Genomic DNA, 25,892 nt, shown 5'->3' with positions numbered 1-25,892 from the left:
GTATAATTTTGCACTGATCACTTATGGCACATTACAAACAACAGTGGTTGGAAATCACTAGACACTAAATATTTCAGACATGCATGCAACTGCTTGCACTGAAGAATAGCTTAAGTGAACAGCCTCTGTCAGCAAATGCAACTTCGTAGCTAAATGTAGACATTAATCATAATCAGAATCAGCTTTATTGGCCAAGTATGCAACAGCAAGCAAGGAATTAGTTTCCGGTAGTTGGTGCTGCCCTAGTATGACATACATGTTGAGTTTTGAGAAGAACAATACAGAGTCATTAAAAGTCCAAGAACCTGCAATCTGCTATTGCTGTTTTGGTAGTGGCACATAACCACAATGAAAACTGAATACTAACGTCATATGTAAAGACTTAAAATACACAGACATTCAACATTTTTACTATGTTTCTGGATTTTTGGCTTTTCTTAGATTCGGGGACAGAGCTGCTTCCACTTTGAGATTTGTTATAAAATGGTTGTATTTTTTAGCTTTATATAGGCTGTAGGCCAAAAATAAGCAAATGTAATTATGTCCTCCATTCTGCCTATCTCATGCTTTTGTTTTCCATTCATGCCAATTCATCACATCCCACTGATTTCAATATCATGAAAAAAAAATCTGGTTCATGTCATACAACAATTTAAAAAACATTGACCTTTTATAGGGATGCCTAAAAGCCTAAATTTCAGTGAGTATAAAAAACGTGACAGTACATGACTTGGAAATGTCATCATAAAAAAAAAAAAAGAAAAAAAAAAACTTGGGATTTAAGTCTCTCAAATCAGGCAAGAATTTTCCAAAGGCAGCAGAGGGCACAACCACTCCACTAGGACTTATAATAATAGTATAATCCTTCAATTTCATATTTTAGCTGGCTGCAATAGTTGGGCCACTCTATCTCCCACACACTGCTGGCACCGGCAAAGAAACAATAGACAGTCGGTCAAAAGATCATTGTCTTGCAATTAAAATCTTCTTTCAGTGGTCGAATCCAATATAGGAGATTTGAGTAACCATATGGAATGCAGCACTATGACTATTTGAGTCTTCTTCATCCTTTTTTAAAATATATTTCAATGTTGGCTTGAAGTAAAACACAAGAGCTCCCCCATGAGTAAAGACGTTGCAAAGAAATAAAGGGTTACATTTGAAGAGGGCAAAAAGTGAGGGAAAAACATCTCTCTTTCAGTGCTGAAAACAGAGGAGCCATCAAAAAAAATTACAGCAGGAGACAAAGTCACACTGATAAGACCAAGAGCAGAAGTGATTCTGAAGAAAAAGCAGCGATTGGGAAAAGGCACATGACCGAGGTGTATCATGCTGTGAAATGTGGTGTTTTATCACATTTACCAGAAGAAAAAGATCCACAGTACCTGGACAGAGTGTTATTTTCCTGACCACAAAGCCATGCAGCCAAACCAACAATCTTGATTCCTTGTCCACCCCCGCGTTTCCCATTTTTCCATTCACTTCTTGAGGCCTGCAGCCAACATGGAAGAATAGCGGATAGGATGCCGTTGTTCCCCTGCATGAATGCTTGTTCCATTACAAGAACTGGCAGCAGATGATGTGTGAGTATGTTCTGCCGAGAATAACTCTCCACACCTCAAGCATCTCCTAAATTCCTTCACTAGGGGGTAGACATAAATGTTTCCTATTGAAAAGTAAGCCAAGAGGATTTAAAAACAAGTGATTATTTGCACGGGAAAGGCATTTGGTTTCTAAAAACTGCAGGCATGTATTATTTGTCATCAGAATCACAGAGATCCTAGTGTCTGTAATCCTCAAGTTTGGCTTTTTAATAGACTTTTCAACAATGTACCATTTTGCATGACAAGATTGTTGGTGTCGCTTCCATGATTAATAAACACAATTTTACAAGTGTATGGTACATCATTATTAAAAAAAAAACAAATAAACAAAAAAAAACCACATGCTCAATATTATACATTATAAATAACTGTCATATATAGGAACAAGAAAGGACTGGTATGTTTAATGAAATTATTAAAAGTGTGATACAGGGTTTTAAAAAAAATCCCAAATATTATTAAAATCCAGTGTTAAATAATTATTATCCATGAAAATTGTCACGAGAGTTTACTAGATAAAAATAAAAAATTCCACTAAAGCAGTCTTCCAAGTAACTTTAAGAGAAATACTATAAAGTATTTTAAGAAGTTGATGTATATATGAAGTATTTTTTGGTTACAGTAATTGATTTGCTGCACCTTCATTGTTTACTGTGCTGAGATCAAATACATCCATCCATCCATTTTCTTAGCTGCTTATCCTCCCAAGGGTCGCGGGAGTGTTGCAGCCTATCTCAGGAGGCAGAACTGGTTACCAGCCAATCGCAGAGCACAAGGAGAAGGACCACAGTCACACTCACAATCACACCTAGGGGCAATTTAAAGTTTCCAATTAGTGTTGCAAGTTATTGGGATGTGGGAGGGAACCGGAGTTCCTGGAGAAAACCGACGCAGGCACGGGGAGAATATGCAAACCCCACACAGGCGGGGCTGGGATTGGACCCTGAACCTCAGAACTGTGAGGCCAATGCTTTACAGCTGTGTCACCTTGCTGCCCTGGTTCAAATCTTGCCCCAAAATGTTTGCTAAAAATCAAACGGACCTTTTTTTTGTGTGTTTAATTCTGATGACAAAAAATCTTGGTATATGAGGAAAAAAGAAGACTTAAAAAAAATAAGGCTGCCTTGAAAATATGAGCCTACGGACTTCCCACTCACACACCTCTCTGGCCTCGTTTTAGTCATCGCTCCAAACTGTGATCTGGGAGTCTGTTTAAATTCAGCCTCCCATTCTGTGTGTATTGACCTTCTAGTGTGTAGGCAGGGTGCTAAAACCTCCTTAAACAGTCTGGTTGTGTGATTAGTAGCTGGGGTGAGACAGCCGGCTGATGCATTGTGATGGCACACAGATTGAATCCTTTATGGCTCTTTGGTTTGCTCCCATATGCCAGTACACGGCCTCCCAGAAGCTTCAGGGGCAGAGAAAGTGATGTCGGTCTATTGTAAACCTGTTTACTTGGACTGGGTGATTCAACTTTTCATTCGTGCAGACTAAAGATAAACTTAGTAATCGTGTTGTGTAGACTGGATGGCTGAACAGTATTACTGAGAAAGAAATTGTTGCCAAAGCTTTTTCAATGCAGCTGTCTGTGACATTCAACTCTCTCGTCTCTTGTTATAACCTCTACAGCAGTGATTCCCAACCTTTATTGAGCCAAGGCACATATCATACATTTGAAAAATCTCATGGCATACCGACAAACAAAAATGACACATAAAGTGGATACAAAAGTTACTCATACACATTTATTTGTTCTGTCTCTCTTTATAAGTGATGTTATTTTGCCCCTGAGTATTAGTGGCGTTTAGCTCCCATAACAAGCCCCACTGACCACCCCTGTGTGTGTGAATTAACTAGCGAGAGACCAAGCAAACTTTTATCCACGCGAATATAGTCTTGACCATTGTAACGCTGTTGCCGCTTTACCACCTGTCATGACGTAGAGAGGTTCTCCCAGCCTGTTCCCCCGACTTCCTGAGTCTCCCTATGGACATTGATTGTCGGTGACATACAGCTGAGGTCTGGAGAAGTGATACAAAATGCATAATCGCAATGGGAAAAGAGGGAAAAGGACAGGGAACGTAGACAGAAAACGTTTTCCGCATCCACAATTATTCTGCTTTTCCAATGACCCACGCTTTAATTAACCGGGCTTGGGTCCTCGTGAGGTTGCTTGTGCACTTCACTCTCGGGTCTGATTTGGCTGATTCAGTGGACGGGGAAGCAAGGAAAGTGAAGATAAGATTAGCAAAAAAAAAAAAAAAAAAAATAGAACCAGCACTGTGACTGGGACTCAGCCACCCGTGAGGCCATTTATGGGGCCTCGTTTTCGGGTGTGATTCTGCCGACGTGGCAGAGGGGAAAGCAGAAAGGAAGAGACAGAGCACGATGGAGGGGAGAGGGATGGGGGGATCTGTGTGCTTTGACGATGACTTCGCTGCTTAAAGTTCCATGTTCTCTTCCATCATCGGGCTCACATCACAGTAAGGATGGAGAAAAGAATTCTAAGTGCTGCGAAGTGGTTGACATGACGGAGGTTGATGCTGCTGAGGCCACTCTGGCGTTTACTTCTCTTGGATGTGTTGAATCTATCTCTGGCGGTAATAGTTTTTAAAAAGTGGGTTTTCTATAATCTTACAGAAAATATTTGTTTTATGGTGACACGGTGGCCAACTGATTAGTGTGGGAAGGTCCTCCTTCCATCCGCTAGGCAGCAGTTTGGAGGTCTGGAAAGATGGCAGTCGATTGATGTGACCCATCGAGCCTGATTGATTTGGAAAGGATCTGCAAAGAAGAATGGGAGAGAATTCCCCAGAACAGGTCTGCCGAGCTTGTGAAGACATACCCAAGCAGACTTGAGTCTGTGATTGGTGCCAAAAGTGCTTCAACAAAATATTAAGCCAAGAGTATGAATATTTATGTTTAAATGTTTACATTTTTAAAAAATGTGTACAACTGTCTGAAAACGTTTTCCCTTTGTCATTATAGGATATTTTATGTAGATACTTTTAAAAAGACAACAATACTCAAATAGTGTGTATCATGGCAAAATGTGGAAAAAGTGAAGGGGCATAAATACTTTCTGGTGGCATTGTATGTATGGCATTTTATGTCACATTATGCTACTGTGTTGTAACACCTCCCGCAGCATGGTATGGTATACACATGTACTACAAGTGTGTAGAAATATTTGCCCAAAAATGACACTGGTAGTACTTGCAAGACATGCAAATCTGGCCTTAAAGAGGAACTAAACCCCACCATGTTTAAAGCGAGAATATTGTATGGATATGCCACAACTAAAAGCACTATCCTCTGATCATTCATGGAATAAGAAATTAGCAGAATAATTTATCAACATAAAATTGTCCTCATTTTTGGCAAAATAAATGTATAATTAATAATTAAAGGAAGAGTGACTGTTCTAATTTGTTATGTTGCTGCTCTCTACGGAGCTCAAGCTAGCCAATAGCGAATAATTTATCAGCGAAAATAATTAAAAAAAAAAAGTGACTGCACCACTTTAGGATTCAATTTCCAATCAGGACGGAATTCAAAAAAGGAGGGAAGGAGTCAGAGGTTTGCCAAAGAGATCAAGTTGAGGAAATGATGGGAGGATGTGCCCGGAAGAGCTGCCCAAAGAGCTGCAGTTGTTTGAAGCTTTTGATCGTGTCTCACGGGAGAGCTCACCGGTGTGTCTTGGTATAAGTGACGACTTAAATCCAGTGCAGCGTTGACTATCTTTCCTCACAAAGTGCTTAAATAGATGCCAGTGACAATTACCAAGCAAAGAGCAAAAAGATATGAAAGACAGGAAGCACTCACTGCGTACCTTGAGCAACCACTTTAGCACCAGCTGTTGTAAACAAACTATCACTACCGAACACTGAGTCAGCAGTGAAAAATAGTAAAATAGGTATGCATATAACTTCACTCTCAGTTATTATTGAATATATTTATAAGAGCCGGTAAAACTAACAAGAACCAAGGGCAGGGGCAGAAATTAAATGGAGGTCATTACAAGAGACACTCTAAGTCAGCATTGGCAAGCAGTAGCTACAAATACACTATTAAAAATGACCAATTCAAGCTTCGTCATAGCTGTCATCTTCTTCCTCATTTCTTGTTTCTTCTGCTCTCTGCTCATTTTCCTAATCACACTCTGGCTTGAAGTGAAATGGCTGAACAGTGTTTGCCGGTGCCAGGGGTGCTACTGGCTACTGTTAAAATCTACTCAGCCACATCCCCATTTGATTTCACTACCCAGAATAGACTGTGACGAAAACTACAATGGCATTTTATTTTGAAATTACAATTTCTAAAAATACATACATCTGGAAATGATTATCGTAAGTTGTATCTTATTGGTGTGTTACTCAAGTCGAAAGAGATCCTGTACACCAAACATTTAATTGAAATAGAGTTTGCTTTAAAATAATAAAAGCACTAGTGAAATAAAAATTTTGGAAGAGAAATGGTTCATTTTTATGGTGCCTGGCTACAATGTCCCGTTTTAAGCCCTCTTTATATCCCACCACTCACGTGAACGACAACTCCTGCATTGCCTCACGTGACCGACACAGTCACTGTGCGTCACTTTATAAGTGTGTGGTAAAGAAACACAGGGGGTGCTGGGATATGAACCACGGTTCTCAGAAATGTGAAGTAGATTCTCTAACCAGTTGCACACCAGGCCACCCAAGACCATTTATATTATTACTGTAATCTATTTTCCAAAAGGTGAAATATGAATTCAGATATTCAGCAAACAGATTGTGGAGTCCTGGTATCAGATTTTTTTCAAGGCTGACTTTTTTGGTGTATAATACATGTTTTGATTGATACTTGAGTATTAACTACTGTCTATGATGAAGTTATGTCATTAAGTATTGTTGAATTGGTGAATTATCTTTAGAAGATTGATATATGTATAAACATTAATTTAATTGACCAATAATATCCTTATTTCACTTATTTTTCATTGTGGAGTCATGATATTGCAGGCAAGGCATTAATAATGTCACTTGACTTGCGACTTGACTCCATTTCACAGCATTTGACTTGTGAAAACCTGTCACTTAATTTGACTAGCAAAAAGACAAAAGGATTTGGGATTTGCTTAAGACTTGAAGGTTAAAACTTGCTATGTGTATTTCCATGGCTTGATCCCATCTCTGCCATACACTAATGATAAAAAGTAGGGAAGATTTTTAGCATTTCATACACTGCAATCACACGACAGAATTGCACATTTATGTCACAGGCTGAAGCAAAAAATCAGTTCAAGACAAGGGCTTCACCCTTTAAAAATCCAAAGTATTACTATGTTAAATTAAGACCAAAACCAATAAGAATAATAATGCTTCACTCCACAATAATGGGAGCTGTATCTAGATCAGTGACAAATTGACCATCGGTTAAAATAAAATAGACATGCAAACTTTATTTTATTTCACATCAAGTTCAGGGTCTAAGTTGAGGGTTGCATAATCTCTGTGATGCAGACTGAAGGGGGAGATAAGATGTCACCTTGAATGAAAGCAGGCTCCAGTTAAACTAATAAAGAAACGAATGGGTTGCTGGTGCAGAAAATTAAGTAGGCCACGCATTAGCTTCATGAATAGGGAGTAATGCATGGGCAGTAGTTAAAGAATATTTATGCAAATCTGAAGGAAAACTAGTAACATAACAGCACCATACAAAAGACCAGTGGTACTCTCATACAAGGGCCAGAAAGATGTTGTCATTGTCTCTGTTGTTGTTGTTTGGATTATATTTAGTTTTACTTTTTGCAGATGATGTCATTCTTTTGGTTTCATCAAGCCGTGATCTCCAACTCTCACCGGAGCTGTTTGTAGCAGAGTGATGCAGACTTTGTATCGGACCATTGTGCTCAAGAAGGAGCTAAGTCGAAAGGCAAAGCTCTCAAATTGCCAGTCAATCTACGTTCCTACCCTCACCTATGGCCACGAGCTGTGGGTCATCACCAAAAGAACAAGATCCCAGATACAAGGTACCAAAATGAGTTTCCTCTGCAGGTTGTCCAGGCTCTCCCTACGAGATAGAGTGAGAGGCTCACTCAAAATCATGCATGGCACGGAAGGTTCCCCTGCTTAAATCGGCAAACGTCCAGGCCCGTTTTAAGTTTGCTCATGACCATTTGGATTATCCAGAGGAGTCATGGGAGAATGTTATGTGGTCAGATGAGCTCAAAATTGAACATTTTGGTCTTAATTATACTCGCTGTCTTTGGAGGAGGAAGAATGAGGAATATCATCCCAAAAACAAAATCCCCACTGTGAAGTATGGGGGTGGGAGTATCATTGTTTGGGGGTGTTTTTCTGCAGATGGGAAGAGAATGCCTGACTGCACTTTATGAAGGAGAGTATGAGCATGTATTGTGAGATTTTAGGGAACAACCTCCTTCCCTCAGTTAGAGAATTGAATATGGGTTGTGGCTGGGTCTTCTAACATGACAATGACCTAAAGCACACAATCAAGATAACCAAGGAGTGGCTCTGTAAAAACCACATCAAGGTTCTGGTGTGGCCTAGCCAGTCTCCAGACCTAAACCCAATAGAAAATCTTTGGAGAGAGCTCAAACACCTCAGAAATGAAGCTGATAGAGATAAGATACTTGTGGAGGAATGGGCCAAAATCCACACTGCATTGTGTACAAACTTAAAAACTACAGGAAACATTTAACCTCAGTACATGCAAACAAAGGCTACACACAAAGGGTTTTCAAATACATTTTTTGCAGCAGTAACATACAAATAAGTTGTTTAAAAAAATCATACTTTTTTTTTTAGATTGATGAAGATGAAACTTTCAGACCCCTCCATGATTTCAAAGTTCAAAATGTCAATACTTTTTTTTCACATGGTTACACATAACTTCCGATTTCCAGTTTCTTTATATGTATGGATTACCTGGTTTGTTACCAACATCTAGTGAGATTTTCATCAATCAGACCCTTAGAAATATATTTCGGGGAAAAAAAATGCTTTTGATACTTATTTCATCCACTGTATATTGGATGCACTGTTCAACGTGGTGCAGGTTCCTAATTTAGCAGTTTTCAATTCAAGCGCGGTGCTATGTGTACTGAAAAGGTCAACCATCGCCGTCACAGTACACTGTAGAGTTTTGTCATTGGCTTGTGGGCAGCACATACTGTTTTGCGATGAATGAGTGGGTCGACAACGTACTACTTTTACTTTTACTTTCTTTTAAATCCACATACTGTACACTATGTTGAGGCAAGTTGTTTGCCGATGAATTCAGGGTTTGTTTCCTTCTCAATGTTCATCCCAGCAGGGTATTTATCTGTAACTGGTGTCATTGGACATGCTAAACGGGCATGATAATCTCCATCTGTTTTTATTACAGTTCCGTAAATATAGCTTTATTTGAAGTGCACTTGTGCAGAATAGTATGTTGCCATTAATGTGTATGCTAATAACACAGTTTTGGACTACCGTCTTAATTTATTTTTTACACCCGTCTTTCCGCTAAATTATTGCTTTGAAATCTATAGCTTTTGAAATACTAAATGTTGTTTACAGTAAAAAAAAAAAAAGTTATAAATGTTAAAAAAAATCATTGAGCAGAAAGGGCGGTTTTGTTTTCATATTTAATTTTTCCACAACACACCTCATATTGAAGTGATTTGCAGAGGCTTTTTAAAGTTAGCGTACAACAAATTTAAAAACAAAATATTTTCTTTTGACGAGGAAGAGTAGGAAAAGAAATAAATGTGCTGGATAATAGAAACAGATGACTCAACCATCAATTCAAATAACCAGGGTTGATGGGCTTATTTTGTGTCCTTGAGAGAATGAATATGTCCACTCATGCTGCTCGTTTGTGACCTATCACGACACACCAAAGGAATGTTAAAAAGGGTAAGGGAGGGGTTTGGTGGTGATTATTTTGAAAGCTGATTGCTGGCCTAGTTTGGTTGATCCCCCAAGACATGAACAGATTCATTTAGTGTATGCTCACTAAATTAGAGCTCTGATGAATGGAGGTATAAAATGTGACTCAGCTATGAAGTAATCACCAGTATATTGAAACATGAACCCAAACAAGAAAATGTTCAATGTGACCATGTGGTTAGTATGTCTGCCTCAAAGTCTAACAAAGTTCAGGTCTTTCTGTATGGCATGCGTATGTTTTCTCACATTGTAAACAGTGTGAGATTAATTGAAGACACTATATTGTCCATATGTGTAAATATGATTATTTATTTCTACCATGCCCTTGGTGCTGATAACCAGGATCAGCGATGACGTCTCATGTGAAGATGTCTGGCATAGATTCCAGCTCACCTATGACCCTGAACAGGATAAATTGCAGAAATTGGATGGATTGAAAGAAGTGATGAAAGGATGAGTGCTAACGTTTCAGAATAATAAAAAGTTGGCTACTCCCGCACATCCAAACTGTGCAACAGCTTTTTCTCCTCAATCTGTCAGGCTACTCAAGTACTTGTCTTTCCGTAGCACAGACAATAATGCTGCTTGCTATCCGTTCACTGAAACATACTGCAACAGCATCCATAAACATCGCAACAGCATGTATGCCGTCTCATTACTTGCTGCTAATGTTCACCCCCATTTGACACTGCTGTGTCTGCCAGTTTTGACAGAGGCCCTTGCAAATTGTTTTCAATTTGCTATTATATTACATTCTCTCTCTCTCTCTCTCTCTCTCTCTCTCTCTCTCTCTCTCTCTCCTCTCTCTCTCTCAACCCTTTCTCCCTCTCATTGCCTTGACTTTGGGTGAGAGGCGTGGCACGCCCTAGACTGGTTGCCGGAAAATTGCACGGCACATACAGTATAAACAACAATTCAACCAGTCTTCAATTGACCTATGAAGCACTTTTTTCTTATAATTTGGGCGGAATCCGCAGCCCCGGAGAAAATTAACACAAGCATGGGAAGAACATGACAGATTAAACTCAAGTCATAAATATCAGAACTGTGAAGCAGACATGCTAAACACTAGCTGACTGTGCTGTTCCTGATATGAGTACCAATAAAATAAAATACTGTGGACAACTCATTTTTGCATCAAAATTAATCAAAATTTTGAAATAAATTTTAGAAAAATAAAGTCCAAATGGGAAGGGGGGCAAGAAGAGATGGTTAAGAGGATGCCACAACATTTGAAGATTTTTAGTGTTATGATTACTCCTGTAGTGGAACAGTGGAATGTCTGGTGAGAGCATCTGCCTCTCAGTTCTGAAGACCGGCGTTCAAATCCCCGCCCCGCCTGTGCGGAGTTTGCATGTTCTACCCAGGCCTGCATGGGTTTTCTTCAGGCACTTCAGTTTCTTCCAACATCCCAAAATCATGCATTAATTGAAGACTAAATTGCCTGTGTGAATGTGAGTGTGAATGGTTGTTTGTACATATGTGTCCTGCAACTAGTTTGCAAACAGTTCAGGATGGATGGATGGTCGGATGGATGGATGATTACTCGGGCTCGACCGATATGGATTCTTTTAAGCCAATGCCGTTTCCAGTATTGTGTAGAAAATGATTTCTGAAGGGTGCAGCTCACGTTTCCAGAACAAAGAGGTCGAAACATTTAGTCAAATTCCAAAGTGTCTACAATAGCTCCCGGTAAGCTTTAGAAGAAATCTAAAACTTGTACTACTGGTAAATAAATCACAAAATGGCTGTGTTCCTGAATATATGAAAGCAATGCTAATGAAATACAAACAAGGTATGTGTCTGAGATCCATAAACTCAGTGGAGCTGAGAATCCAAAGCAAACTGCTACTGGCAAAACATATGCATGATGCCCTTTAACATTTAATGACATTACTTTTATTCCATTATTTCCTTTGCCATGAAATGATGTCTTCAAAGTAAAAACCAGATGTCTTTCTCAAAAGACAAAACATGTCATCTTTGACAGTTGTATTTTTAAATATGCGATGTAGAGAGCAAGAGAGAGGGTGGGAGAGAGAGGGAGAGAGAGAGCACAAGTTAATTGAAGCAGGAGCCAGTCTTTTTGTTGTGAATTTATGCTAATTGTTGATCATTTTCTGCATTGTGGTTTTTGTTATATTCATTATTTCTTGTATTGTTGTCTGTTTGAATGTCATTGTCTTTGTATTTTTCTGATGTTGCAATGCGTAGCAAAAAACAAAAATGGCAGATTTTTGTTCATTTTGAAAGAGGCAACATTGGTCAAAAACTCAGCTAACCAATTAATCAGTTGGGCCCTAATGCGTATAAGTCCAAATGTGCATTTACTGTTTTGTGTGTTTATAGAGAATTCCAAAACTATATTACAGGTGATAAGTGATTAAAGTTTGGCCTTCTGGAATATATGAAATCAATAGTACAGGTAGAGTATTTCTATTTATTTTAATAAGGAAAATACATTTGCAATCATAACAAATCAAATGTCAAACTCACGGAAAGGGTAACATGGTCCACTGTAAAACAAAAACAATTGCATCATGGCATTGTCCTGGAAAACATGCATTTTATTATTGTCCAAATTGATTAATTCTTCAAATTGAGTGCGCCAAGCTGCTCATTCGGGGCGAGTAGAACAGGACAGCAAAAGTCTGATTCAGCATGTTCACATGCCGTTGGCTGGATATGTGAGGATAATTTTCAGTGACAATATAGTGTTCTGGCTTCTGGGGTGACATGTCAATAACCCCTAGCGCATTGCAGAAGTTTGCTCGACAAAGCTCTTCTAATAAAAATAAATTCACGAGTTTTCCTTCTTTTGACAGTGCAGACCAATGAACCATTGATATGTAGGGCTGTTTACATCGGTTATCAATCCCAAGGCTGTCACAAATAAACCATCTAATTTGAATATGAAACATAACATCAGTGGATTCATTATGTTATTCTTATCTTTTCTGAGTCACGGGTTCACCGGAGCCAATCCCTGCTGACTTCTGACAAAAGGCAGCCTTTAACCTGGACTGCTCACCAGCCAATTGCAGGGCACATACAGAGACAGACAACCATTCATAGTCATATTTCCACTGTCAGTAAGTGGGAAGCTAACCTACAATGCCTGACTGAAACCGAGTGAACCCCCCAACATTGTGGTTCAGTGGTGAATGGCACTGCAGTTCAACAAACCAGGCAGATTCTCACCATCAGGCTATTTGTTATGGTCACAGTTTATCAAATCATGAGCTTCTCCAGGGGCAGAGGTTTCACAGTTGTGAAGACCCTACCAATGAAAAGAAACTGCTATTGCCACCTGAGAATATCACACTAACAATAAAGCATGAACAAGCACACATGCACATACAAATACTAAAAAATACTATTGATTGCTGCTCAATCTCAGAGACAGCAATGCTACCTGATAGGAGATTAAAATGTTTCATTGGGTGTGAGTTATGGTCTCATTGTACTGTAGGTACTCATATATACAATCACCAGGACTGAAATTGTTCCCCCTTAGGTTTTATTTTTTAGAGCTGACAGTGGCCTTATATGGCTCTGTGTATTTAGCTGCGTAGAGAGAAACTAAGTATGGTTCCGATGAAATGATGACGCTTCGGCAATTCAATTGGCACTTTTTTTTACGAGTAGAATTTTGTCATACTTTGTAATTTCTAGTCCTTAAACTCAATTTATCAAAAGTAATTAATGACCATGTTAGAGCAGTGACAATTACAATTACAATCGCTTGTCTTTTGGTTGAGAGTTAAAGAAAAAAATAGACTTAATTTAAACACAGAAGCTTCCTTCTTCCTTATGTTGATTAAGCTGAGGATGAACACTTGTAAAAAAACAAAAGATTTGGCTGGTATTCAAGAAAGACAAGAAGCAAACACTGCAGTGAGTTGGTGGATTTTTCTAGAGCAAACTACAATTATACCAAAAGTAGTTTGTTTGCTTTTGTTTTTTAACCATCTACAGCAGGATTAAAAGTTTGAACGAGATCGAGGCTCAAAGGGAGCTCATCATGGAATGAGTAGAGAAGAATTGCAGAAGATATTATTTATATTTCATGAATTTAAATGGATGGCATGGTGGGGAATGGTTAGCAAATCTGACTCATAGTTCAGAGGACCGGGGTACTAATTCGCCTTGCCTCTGTGGAGTTTGCATGTTTTCCCGGTGCCTGCACGGTTTTTCTCTGAGTACTCCAGGTTCTTTGAGGAAATGCATGGTAGGAAAACATGTTAGGTTAATTGAAAACTCTAAGAGCCCAGAGGTGTGAATGTGAATGTGTGTTTGTTGATATGTGTCCTGTGATTGGCTGACGACCAGTTCAGGGTGTACCCTCCCTCTAACGAAGAGTCAGTTAGGATGGGGTCCAGCTTGCCTACAAGCCTAGTGAGGATAAGCAGTACGGAAAACGTATGGATGATGCATTCAATTACTGTTAATGACTTTATTCAGATCACATATACTGGATTTCATTTAAGATGAAAGCTTAAAAAAGAGAAATAAATTTCGTGTCTTGTTCCAGTGCTCTTCCCCAAACCAAGTACAGCATTAAAGTGCTAATCTGTATGTCAAGATGGCATTCATAGCTCTTTAAAAATGAAAGCAAAGTGGACCACTAATGACAGCACGGGATGCTTTGTATAATATAAAATAAGCAATGTACTTTGAATGGATGAGAGCAAACTGTGAAAAAGACAAAGTGATGATACAAAAAGGACAGAATAAAAATAAAACTGTACTGAGACAGAAAGAAGCAGAGAAAACTGCAAGTATTTCAACAGAGCCACAATTACCAATCAGAAATATGGTGAGCATTGTGTCCCTCCATTTTATCTCATTTTCCTCAAACACCATTCATGATTAATGAAGCAAGAGAGTGATTATGGTAAATCAACGCTTCATCTCACGATCACTCATTTTGTCAGCGACAAGCTGAGGCAAACAAACCGCACACAGCAGGTGTCACCCCACCAGGTGCTGTGTAGTTCACTGACAGGAGTCCCTACAGGGACATACAAGAATAATTACACTCACATTTTTACTTTTCTGGGCAGGTAGCACTGTAGAGGACATCAAATCTACACCATGGCTGCATATCACAGCTCACTAACTTTCTAGTAAATTATCCATCCATTTTCTGAGCTGCTTATCCTCAACAAGGGTCACAGTAGGGCTGGAGCCAATCCCAGCTATCTTCGGGAAGGAGGCGGGGTCCACACTGAACTGGTAGCCAGTGCAAGGCACACAAACAAATATACATTCATGCTCACATTCACAGCTACACGCAATTCAGAGTCTTCAATTAATCTAAGATGTATGTTTTTGGGATGTGGGGGGAAACTGGAGTCCCCTGAGAAAAAATGCATAGGCAAAGGGAGAACATGCAAACTTCACACAGGCAGGGCCGGGATTTAAACCCCGGACCTCAGAACTGTGAGGCAGATGCTCTAACCACTTACTAACTGTGTCGCCTCCGGTAAAATGATGCTCAAAAATGTATTCCTGATATTTGATCAATAATATTCCGCTACACCATATCTTAATCTATGAGTCCTGCTTCAGATATTTGCAACACCATATGTGAGATGTGCACTATGTATTGTTCATCTAACCACCATGAAAGTTGTGTGTCATTTGTTTGTAATCAATATGGCTGTGTGGCAGATCACTGCAGCAAGACAGGTGTGTGTTGCAAAGCTCCAGTCCCTTGTAACACTTCCATGGCTCTGCTTTGATATCACTGGAGGGTTCTCAAGAGAGAGAAAGGGCGGGGTAGAAAGTCCAGGGCACAAGGCCTGAGCGGGAGAGATAATGCAGCACCCATTATCAAACACCGCACTTGAGTTAAGTGGAAGTAAGGAGCTGTGAGAGTTATCAACTCACGAACACCAACACATAGTATGCAATATACTACAAATCTGCTGAATTGAAATATAACAGTTTACAATTCTGAGAAACAAAAACTGAGCATTATTCATGATTTTTAATACAGCTACAGTGGGACTGGAAGAAATTACTGCTCATCTAAAGTGAGCACAGTGCAAGTGTGTGCACAAATGTAGGCTGGAAAAACTGAGACAGAAAAGTGACCATTAATTACAACAGCTAATAGAGAGGCTGGTGATTCAATCTTGTGTCAGTGAAATTTACTGAGTGGAAAGAGCAAACTCGGACAGAACATGGAAAGCATTGATAAGGATGGCTTCAGATTCATGCGAATGGGTCAATTGGGCTCATACAATTTAGATGTTATAGTCAAAATGTTGGTGGATGTTAACTGGCTATTAAAAACCATATTACAGTATATCAAGAAATACCACGTGAATCCAAATGTGCTACAATGTTTTTGTCTATACTAGATCTCATACAAAAGCTTCCTCTGTTAGATCTATGGCTGTGCAATAAAAGCATCATTGAGTTTTTTATCATTATTTTTATTATTATTATTTAATGATGATTGTTAAGATTAATTGACACTCAAAAACAAATAAATCCAATTTTGCAAATGGAAAAGCAGTAATGGATAATGGAAGCTATGGCTATTTACTTGATGTATGAAGCGCTGTAATATGGTTTGGTCACTCAAGCAAGGTAAGACTATGAATAAAAAAACAGAAAATTCCCCAAAAATGCAAACATGATAGAGGGGTTTCCCTTCAGAATCCAGCAGTTATTTGTTCACTCTAAGAAAAAATGTGACACTGTAAACACTCTAAAATACTTTTTTGAAACGATTCTATCTACAATATTAATAATTATGAAAATACAAGAGCAAGACAATACCTAGAGTCAATGACGGTGCCACAATTTCAGCATGAACAAGACAAATGAGATGATGAAATATTAATTAAGCAGAGGAAGTACAGTACTGTATATTTGAAGTGGATGGAGACACTGATAACAGAGAGTGCACAATATTGATAAGCCTAATCGCAACACTTTCTTTACACAAGGTTATGAAGATGACAAACACATGTAACAGGAGGTGGCAACCAAATGGAAGAGATTCGTCTTTTTCTAAATCGGTGGTGGATTAATGGGCGCTTGAAAAACTGCCCAGGAGAGGGCGCGCTTTCTTCAATTGAGTAACCCCGTGCAAAGGGCACCCGCAGGCGCAACAATTCAGATGCCAATCTTTTTGCAGATATTACATTTCAAATCTCCTCTCACCTTATTTGCACTTCACTTCTTCAGTATTTCTTACTGCACTTCCATCATTTAGTACATTTGCCACCCCATGTCATTCGGACCCATGCCTGTATTCACGTATTTAGGTGTGTTCTCGTTAAAACAGGGTGCAAGGTAATTGTAATCAGTGGAGATAAAGTGACTTAACCAAATTAAATGTTTGTCTGCATACTGCATGAAATATTAAATGAGACTTTTAATAGTGATTATTAAATTAAACATGAAAGTTAATCTTTCAAAATGCCAGACAGTTTAAATTAAACGGTTTAATGTGCTCAGCCTCCCTCGGCAAGGTTGATGCGCCCTTTGTAGTCTGCTTTACTGCCAGGTCTGAAAATGTTTAGTGCAAGTTCCAAGGAAGTAGGCATCAGTTTAGAAATCCTGTCATACACAGAAAGACAAAGCAGACACTCCCTCTCTGCAAGCGCAGGTGTCACTATGTAGATAATACAGTCACAAATGAAATAAAGCACACTAATGCGAGGAGAAAAGGTGCTGGGTTTTAGCAGCAATCCTGGTTTTGTTTACATAGTGTAAGAGCTGCAAGCACGAACACTGCAGTCGATAGGTCCATCATAATTAGGACTGCAGTCAGATACCTGAGTGTATCTCCCCTCATATTCCTTCAAACACGTGAACACAGCCATCAAAACAATCACAAGGTTTGCAACAACTCCTTGTAGAATACTTCTCTCTGTTAAAATGTTAACCTGTCCTCAGGAAATCCCATGATTGCCATTTTGTAAGTAACAGCTCGGGTCATCAGCATAAGGGCCCATCCTTTTTACTAATTACAACACCTAGTATGGCTCATATTGTCACATCACCATAATTCATGTGCTCTGGGGAGATTATGATTATTATTATCATTATTTGTCCTTACCTATGTTCCTGTTTAGGAAGATACAGCAATGCTTCTGAAGAATACCTGGTAGCACCTGTGAATGTGAAACAAGTTGGCATTATTAGCAACTTCGAAAAGAGAAAGCTCATAGAAAAATCTACCATTAACAACAATCCAATATAGGAACACAGCAGGTTGCATGTTGACAGTAACGCCTCCTGTGAGTCAAATGTAATCTTCAACAAGATGATCTGAGTAGAAGACCATCAAGAACATACAGTTTCCGGTTTGCAAATTTCAGTCTGCAGTCACGGTTTAATAACGAGTACATAACATAAATTCTTGATGGCGCCAGATTGAAAAAAGAAAAATGGTGTGACATATCTCTTGAGTTTTAATATGTATCACTTCAACAAACGTTGAAGAACCAGGAAGTTGAAAAAGCAAATACACGAGCCGATTATTGAACTGCTGACCTGCCCGAGGCTACTCTTTCTAATCAATAACAAAAGCTTAACATCTACCCATTAGGGTAATATAAAATTCTGATTGATATAAAATACCATGTTGATAATAATCTGACCCCTGAGAACAACCAAGTGCTTTTTAAATGTGGAAGTGCAGCATTGGACAATAATTAATACCTTCCGTATTAACTGTTTTGTTTGAGTATGTGCATGACACTGATTATCAACATTAGCATTCAAACGGCTGTCTGTGAGAAAGAAGCCCAGAGAAGAAATAATGTAGCTCAGCAGGTGCTATCCATTTCCCCTTTGTCCTTGCTACTGAGTGACAGATCCATTGTTGTAATGAATCCTTCAGCAATATTGAGATACTTCACGTAGTCTTCTGATTTTTATGCACACATTCCTCTACATTGGCTCTAAGAAATCTAATTTGCTTCTGTGCTGAGAATGAACTAGACAAGATCTGATAAGTGTCTATGTTAATGGAGCAAAGCAGTGAACTAAGGTACTGTATCGCTCAAGACAAGCAATAGCCCGGACCGAGGAAATGGAGATGAACCCAAATGGCTTTTGTCCATTCATTCAATGATTTTCTTTCTCTTGCAGAGTCGGGTTGTGGGAGCATCTGCACAAACAGAGAAATGCAGGCTTCTTTCTTCTCAGCCGCTTTGTCCAGTTCTTATGGGGAATCTGAAGGCCTTCCCAAGCCAGCCAGGAGTCAGTCTCTCCTGAGTGGACTTGATTATCCCCAGAGACTGCCTCTGTTGGAATGTGCACGGAACACCTCAACTCACAAGGGAGGTTTCCAGGAGACATCTGAAACAGATTCCTGAGCCACCTTTAACTCCTCTTGATGCGGAGGTGCAGGGTTTCCCCATGCAGGATGACAGGAGCTTCACATCCTTTTTTAAAGTGAGAAATCAGAAACCCTGCAGAGGAAACGTATTTTGGCTAATTGAATCCATTCACCCAGCTCACACTGAACCCAATCCCCTTGGCCCCAGCCCACAGGTGGCAAGCCCATTGGAAGAAGGACCCATGTTGCCTCTTTGGTCTGTGGTGTCCCGGCCAATAGGAGCTTGTCTTCAAACCCACCTACAGGCCTGGATCCAGAGGGGGGTCTCAGTAACCCAAATCCAAGTGAGGTAAAACGTTTTCAAAAGACAGTAGATTCATAAATTTATTAAATACATTTAATGAGCAATAAAGTTACTAGATAATTAATTAGAGTATCTCCAGAATTATTTAGACTGTGGCAGTTTTAAATGCAGATCTCTTCATCTTAAATGGGTTCAATAATATTTGGACAATTGACATTATTGTAAACGTAACCAGAATTTTTAATACTTCAATATGAAGGAGATCACCAATTTGTGAACTTCCTCCCTTAAAGGATGATTTGCCAGGCATTCACTCCAGGGTTCAGTTGTTGCTTGGTTGTGAATACTGATGCTTTGGTTTTTGTTATCACCTATTGAAAAACATCCTCTACTGGCCATTTTATAAGCTAACCACAGTCTGTAGGTCTCAACAGTATTTACAGTATTTTTCTCGAGAAGTTGATGTGTGTTGCCAAAAATATACAGTTGCAGTCAAAAGTGTGGACACACCTTCTCATACAATAGGGTGTCCAAATTTTGGTTTATATGATATGGCTTTTTACACATAATGACTTTGACTTGTTTGACTTGCTTCCACTTTTCTGAATACAACCAAGAAAAATGATAATAACAAAGGACTGATGTACCCTATGGGTTGAGAGGATGAGGGGTCCAAAATAATGCACCTTGAGAACCTATAAGTTAACATGCTAGTATAACGTGTGCTGTTATTAGTGATCCTAGCACAAGTAATAAAAGTCTGTAGTTTCGGTCGAACCTTTGAGGGAAAGAACACCATATTAGTCACATTTGGTGGGGACTCCATGCGTCGCATGGGAGTGAAAACAACAGAGACACAAAAGCTAAAAAAAAAAAAAAAAAAACATAACACTTCGTGGAAGATGCATTTTTCCAGGTTCCACTTCCTAAAGGTCCAAAAGTCAGAAATTAATCAGAAATCAAACTTTCACTTTTTAATATTGGTTACTAATCTTTTGCAGCCAACTGCAAAGTCTCAGTCTCCATTTCAGAAGTATGAAACACATCAGACATCATCAGACCATAGATTTCATCCCTGATGATGGTCTGCTACGACTTTACCACAACTTTTTTTCAGTTCCTACATGTTCTTAGGGCATTTTTCCTTCAGTTTTGAATATTTATCAAAAGAAACACGTTCAATTGGATTCAGCTGATTGACTTGGCCATTGTATGTCATTTGACTTTGTTGCCTTAAAAGTCTTTGGTGCATCTTGCAGTATGCTTTGAGTCATTGTTCATCTGCACTGTAAAGTCATACTCCTCTGCAGAGGAGGGTCCATTGGGAAATCAAAACATTTAATCACACACCTCAGTATGGTCCAGAAGGGTGAACGGGTATTCACCCAACCAGCTAACGTGTTATCTAGACTTGACCATTTCGCACAGGTAGAGCTGTGGGACAATGGAGTACTGGACGCTGTTTGGTCCCTGTACAACTTGATCCACATTGCCAGAGTAAGAAGGTCATATCTGTTTCCAGTGAGGGTTGGAATCAACCAAGGCCAACATTTTTTCTCTGATTCTGTTTCATAACCTGTATGGACAGAGGTTAATTCTATTGCTCGGTTTTAGAGATGATGAGGTTGTATGGGTTCCGTCAAACAGTGATTTTCAAATCTTGCTGGAGCAATTTGCAGCAGAGTTTGAATCACCTCCAAACCAGAGAGCATGGTCCCCAGCCAGAAAAGAGTCAAGTGCCCCAAAAGTGGTTATAAAATGGGAGATCGAAAGGCAGATTAGTGCAGCATCTGCAGTGGTTCAGGCTCTACATTGGTCTGTCGTGATGAAGAGGAAGCTAAGTTAAAAGGCTTAAGCTCTTGCTCTCGACTGTTCAATATTCATTGCTTCTCTCACCTGTGGTCACGAGCTGTATGTAGTGACTGAAAGAAAAAGAAATGAGTTTTGAGATGCCTCGTCACCTCACAGGGGGCAAAATGGCACTGCTCCTCTACATCGAAAGGAGTCAGTGATCCCTCTGTTGTGGAAAGTGCTGTCCTTTCAGTTCTGTGGCCTTTGACTTTATGTGGGCAGAAGATAGCATAGCCCTCTGTGTATCAAAATTTCTCTTTAGATAAGTTTAGGATAGATAGATAGATAGATAGATAGATAGATAGATAGATAGATAGATAGATAGATTAGATAGATAGATAGATAGATAGATAGATAGATAGATAGATAGATAGATAGATATATAGATAGATAGATAGATAGATAGATAGATAGATAGATAGATAGTAATGTGATCCAAGAGAACATCTTTCTATTTTATAATTACGACAGCATAAAGGTTGCCTTGATGACCTCTCATAGGTCAACACAGCCACAAATTTTGCTTCAGTAGTCAAGTGTGAAACACGTGGTGGCTAGAGTTGAATAGCCTTTCAACACAAGGGATGCATGAGTTGATTTGTGGTGACTAAAGCACTTCTAATTGATGCTGCTTGGCAGCTATGTACTCTACTGGAGGAGTGTGGAGAACAAACTGTCAGTGCCTCATCTGTGTCTCAGACACAGAGAGCTGTCGCTTGCCTTGTTAAAAGGATTACAGACAAGCCATCTAATTTTACATACATCAGTGATTCAAGCGTCAGTGTTTTGCCTCTTCAAGCAGGGAGGATTCATGACAGACACAATTACAAAACACACATGGACAATCCCACGGACATATAACCGGGACATTTATATTTGGGACTGCTTAAACGCAATTCCTTTTCTCGCATTAATCATAAATTTGGAAAGATGGATCATCAGACTGAATGAAAAGTCCAATTTTACATTATGCACATACACTGACATGTCTAACCTACTTGTATCACAACTAATTGTTTTTACAATTGTCGTTCGACTCTGAACCCCTCCCAAATTACCAATCTTCACATTCTATATCGTAGAGAGAGCCCGAACACCGTGCGGAGGAACCAAATTGTATTGTAACCCATTTAGTCCTCATAGACAACACTAATTAACATTAACCAGCGAACATGCTGTTAAAACCTCACATTTTTATTCACTTGACTTTGCTGTGGCTTGCTTTGTATTTTAACACTGAGGTAAGATGATCCTGCAATCCACTGTCTACATCTCCCTGGTTTCTTCAAAGGTGGAAACAAATAACTACAGAGCTCTTCCAATCCCTGGAGAAATGGAATGATACAGAAATAGTTTACTAATGATAACTAATATGAAGACTATTCTGGGAAAGATAAGAATTTCCAAACAGACCTTCACTTTGTTTTAATGATGGTAGGGGAACACTTATGGTTAGATCAGGTGAATATAAGAAATTAAAATTATTAATCGATTCAACAAAGTGAAAAATAGTCATTTAATTTAGAGATTGATAAGAAACTGGACATTTTGACAATTCGTCCAGACAAAGGGTGAACTCAGTTGCTCCATAAAGGACCATTGTTTGATAAATGACCATTTTTTAATCATTCCAAGGTACTTCAATGCAGTTCCGTGGCTTGAAAATGACTATAATATGCACTCTTTATTGCATTGCAAACTCTTTGAAACCGGAGACACCAAGGCAGTGAATGTGCTATTACAGTTTATTTGATCTCAGAAACAAATAGTACTTGTCAAGATGGACAAAATAAATATATAGTACCAACAAAATAATATAGTATTTGAATTTTACTATAACATTTGAAAATTACTATAACCTTTGATGTTGAGGGCGTGGGTGTACATTTCCATAAGCCAAATGAGATCTGGGAAAACGGATGAGAGAAGTCATACAAATTGCAATATATTTCTAAGCTCTTTCCTGTCTGCTTCACGCTTGTCTAAAGCAGTGTACAGTCTGAACAAAGGATAGGTCATGGTAAGGACAGTCAACCATGCAAAAGCTATGGGAGACCCTGACACAAGAGGACAACTCAAAACACAATTTGATATCTAGAACCAAAATGCAGCACACTGTCCTCAAAGACAGTTCAAATATCCTTAGAGCCACCCTGATTGTAAATATTGGTGTGATGACAGATGAATGATGATCTGAACGTTCATTTAATCTACAATATGGAATTCAAGTTTATATTGCCGTATGTGGTCAAGGATGACACAGTCACTGATTAATTTCAGTTGCTTTAGTCCCACATAAAACTCATGAGTTATATAGTAGTTGAAGTGGTGACTAAATCCTTTACTGGATTGAAGGACTCCAGTCAGCAACAACCACTGTCTGACATATAGTCACAATGTCCAGTTTGTCTTGAAAAGTCCGCCTTGAAAATGTATATTTATATTATATTATTTCCGTCATGTTCATCGCCTTGCCCAGCCAATTGCTTAACATAATCCAGACAAATTACTTCCAAGTGGCTTTAAACCAATCAGAGAATGGAAAAATTCTGTTACAAGGGTCCCGCTAGATATAGCGGATATCCAGCAGAGAAGGTTCTGTTGGCCCCCACTGCATACTATACTTATGCTTTATGTACACAACAAATTGATGGATAATTGCTTTTGATGTCAATGATGGTGTACTGGTACACACGCCTCCCTTTGGTGCGACGATCGATTCCTGCTCAGTGATGGTGTCGATATCTGCCCTGCGACTGACTGGCAACCAGTTCAGGGTGTAGTCTACCTTTCGCCTGAAGCTAGCTGGGATAGGCTCCAGCTTTACCGTAACCCTTGTGAGGATAAGCAGCTTGGATGATGACATGACATAATGAATTACTTTTGAAATCGGAAGTCGAGAATAATAGTTTCTCCAACTGTAGTTCAATTTCCTGTAATATTTGGTAACATAAAATGCCTGCAGGATTTCAATACTATTATTAAATACGTATGGGAGTTTAAAATTTTGAAACCCAGTTTTGCAAGAATCATGGAAGTTGATGGACATTATCTGTTTTTGCTGGCCACATAAAATTATGTGCCGTGTGAGATCTTTTTGACACAGGTTGGGCACATCTGCATTAATATATTAGCTTTGAAATATTTTGAACAGATCATTTCAATCTTTTTGCAGATCAATAACTCTGAAACAGAGTTAGACTCACATATGAAATATGTTTTTCAAGTTGTTAAAATAATCAACATTCAGTCACTGTACACATTTGGGTTAAATAGCTTGTTGGACATCTAATCAGTGGAAAAATTATCCTGACCAACTAACTGTATTTGCTCATATAAATCTGGAAGGAACCTTATACCCTATGACTGTTTCCTTATGATCAAATGTAGAATATGAAGCTTTTTACCCGCCCTAAAGATAAATCTTCAAACTATGCTGAAAATACATGTAATCCTCTTAAAATAACTCCTATTTCTCTGCAGCTGAGCTCAAATTCTAAGATGCATCCAAGCATCAAACATCTTTATCAAGTGCATCATAAATTTCTCCTCCACAGCCACAATAAGGGCAGTTTTTCCCACATTTGCTTACAAATATTACCACTGAGCCCCAAAAGGATTTCACAAATTTCCTACTATATTATATGATGTTGAGTAATTTGTCCTTGACAGCTGCTTGACAGGACTCCTGGTGACAAGCTTACTCTACATCACTCAATGAAATCGGTGCACTTACAGGAGCTAAAATCCAAACATGCACCAACAAAATAACATGATCCCAAAAAATTACTGAACAGTTGAGAAATTAAGTAACTGACATCTATCAATATGCAAAGTTTTACAAAAGCCATTTCTAAAGCTTTAGGATTGTAGTAAAATAGAGCGAGAGCCATTAGCCTCACATGGAGAAAACATGGAACAGTGGTGAACCTTCAGAGGAGAGACCAGGCTTAGTAGATTACCCTAAGGGAGCAACAATGATTCATCCAGGAGGCCACAAAGGAACTCAGGACCATGTCTAAAGAACAGCAGGCCTCCCTTGCCCCAGGTAAAGTTAGTGTTCATTGCACAAAAATAGCCAAAACTACTGCTGACAAAAAAGAACATTTGGGTTTGTGTTACTTTTGCGCGGGGGTTGGGGGAGAAGAAGAAAAAAAACATTCAGGCTCAATCCCAACCGCTGTGTTTAAAGAGGGTCAACTGTACGGTTTTGCTTTTCTACTAGATCTAAAGTACACTTGGGAACACTGTGGACTTTTTTTTTTTTGCCATAGTTTTGTAACTTTTGTGACAATAACTTCTCTCAAGTGTTTTTTTTTTAATTCAAGTTGACTGAAAGGTGACTCAAAACGTTTGTAGGACATACAAATGACGATGAGCATCTGACAGGTGTTGATGATCTGTGTCAATTGCAAAAAGAGCATATACTGAATAATTAAAAAAGTGTGCCAGCAAACTGATTACACAAACATACATACAGAAAGACACAGATGCTGTTATACATGAATGCACTGTAATGCTTCAATATTAGCAAAACTATGTCCAGCTAAAAGTATTTTTTTTCTCAGGCAGCTACTCATCATAGGTTTCGATTATAAGACAAAGAAACCTATTAAAACGACAAAGAAGTACAATATAATAGGACAAGGAAAACCAAAACCGATTTGTGCAAGGTGGCACGACTTGCTAAATGTTTCAGGACTAGTCACTTCTCTACCATGAGTCAAAATCGCATCACGACTCACATAAATGTGGAGTACCACCTTTGCGGTGCATCTTGAAACAGATTGTGAGAGCCTTACCTTGTCACTGTCAAGCAGTCAAGGTTCACACAAGCTTCATATTGACAACTTGGAGAGCATGGGTGATGAGGCTTGTGTGTG

At 39.0% G+C, this 25,892-nt stretch overlaps 1 protein-coding gene across 1 annotated transcript in view; it reads right to left on the bottom strand.

Annotated features, from left to right (window-relative positions):
• The window catches only part of dlgap2a (discs, large (Drosophila) homolog-associated protein 2a), a 176,575-nt gene that overhangs the window by 144,125 nt on the left and 6,558 nt on the right, over positions 1–25,892 (bottom strand). Inside the window, exon 3 of the mRNA XM_061844217.1 lies at positions 17,628–17,682. Coding sequence (XP_061700201.1) covers positions 17,628–17,682 — 55 coding nt within the window. The remainder of the gene's footprint in view (positions 1–17,627; positions 17,683–25,892) is intronic.

The sequence above is a fragment of the Syngnathoides biaculeatus genome, chromosome 15 (assembly GCF_019802595.1).
Source record: "Syngnathoides biaculeatus isolate LvHL_M chromosome 15, ASM1980259v1, whole genome shotgun sequence".
Classification (NCBI taxonomy): Eukaryota; Metazoa; Chordata; class Actinopteri; order Syngnathiformes; family Syngnathidae; genus Syngnathoides; species Syngnathoides biaculeatus.
Note: the sequence above shows the minus strand (reverse complement) of the source record. Positions and strands in the feature narration are given on the sequence as shown.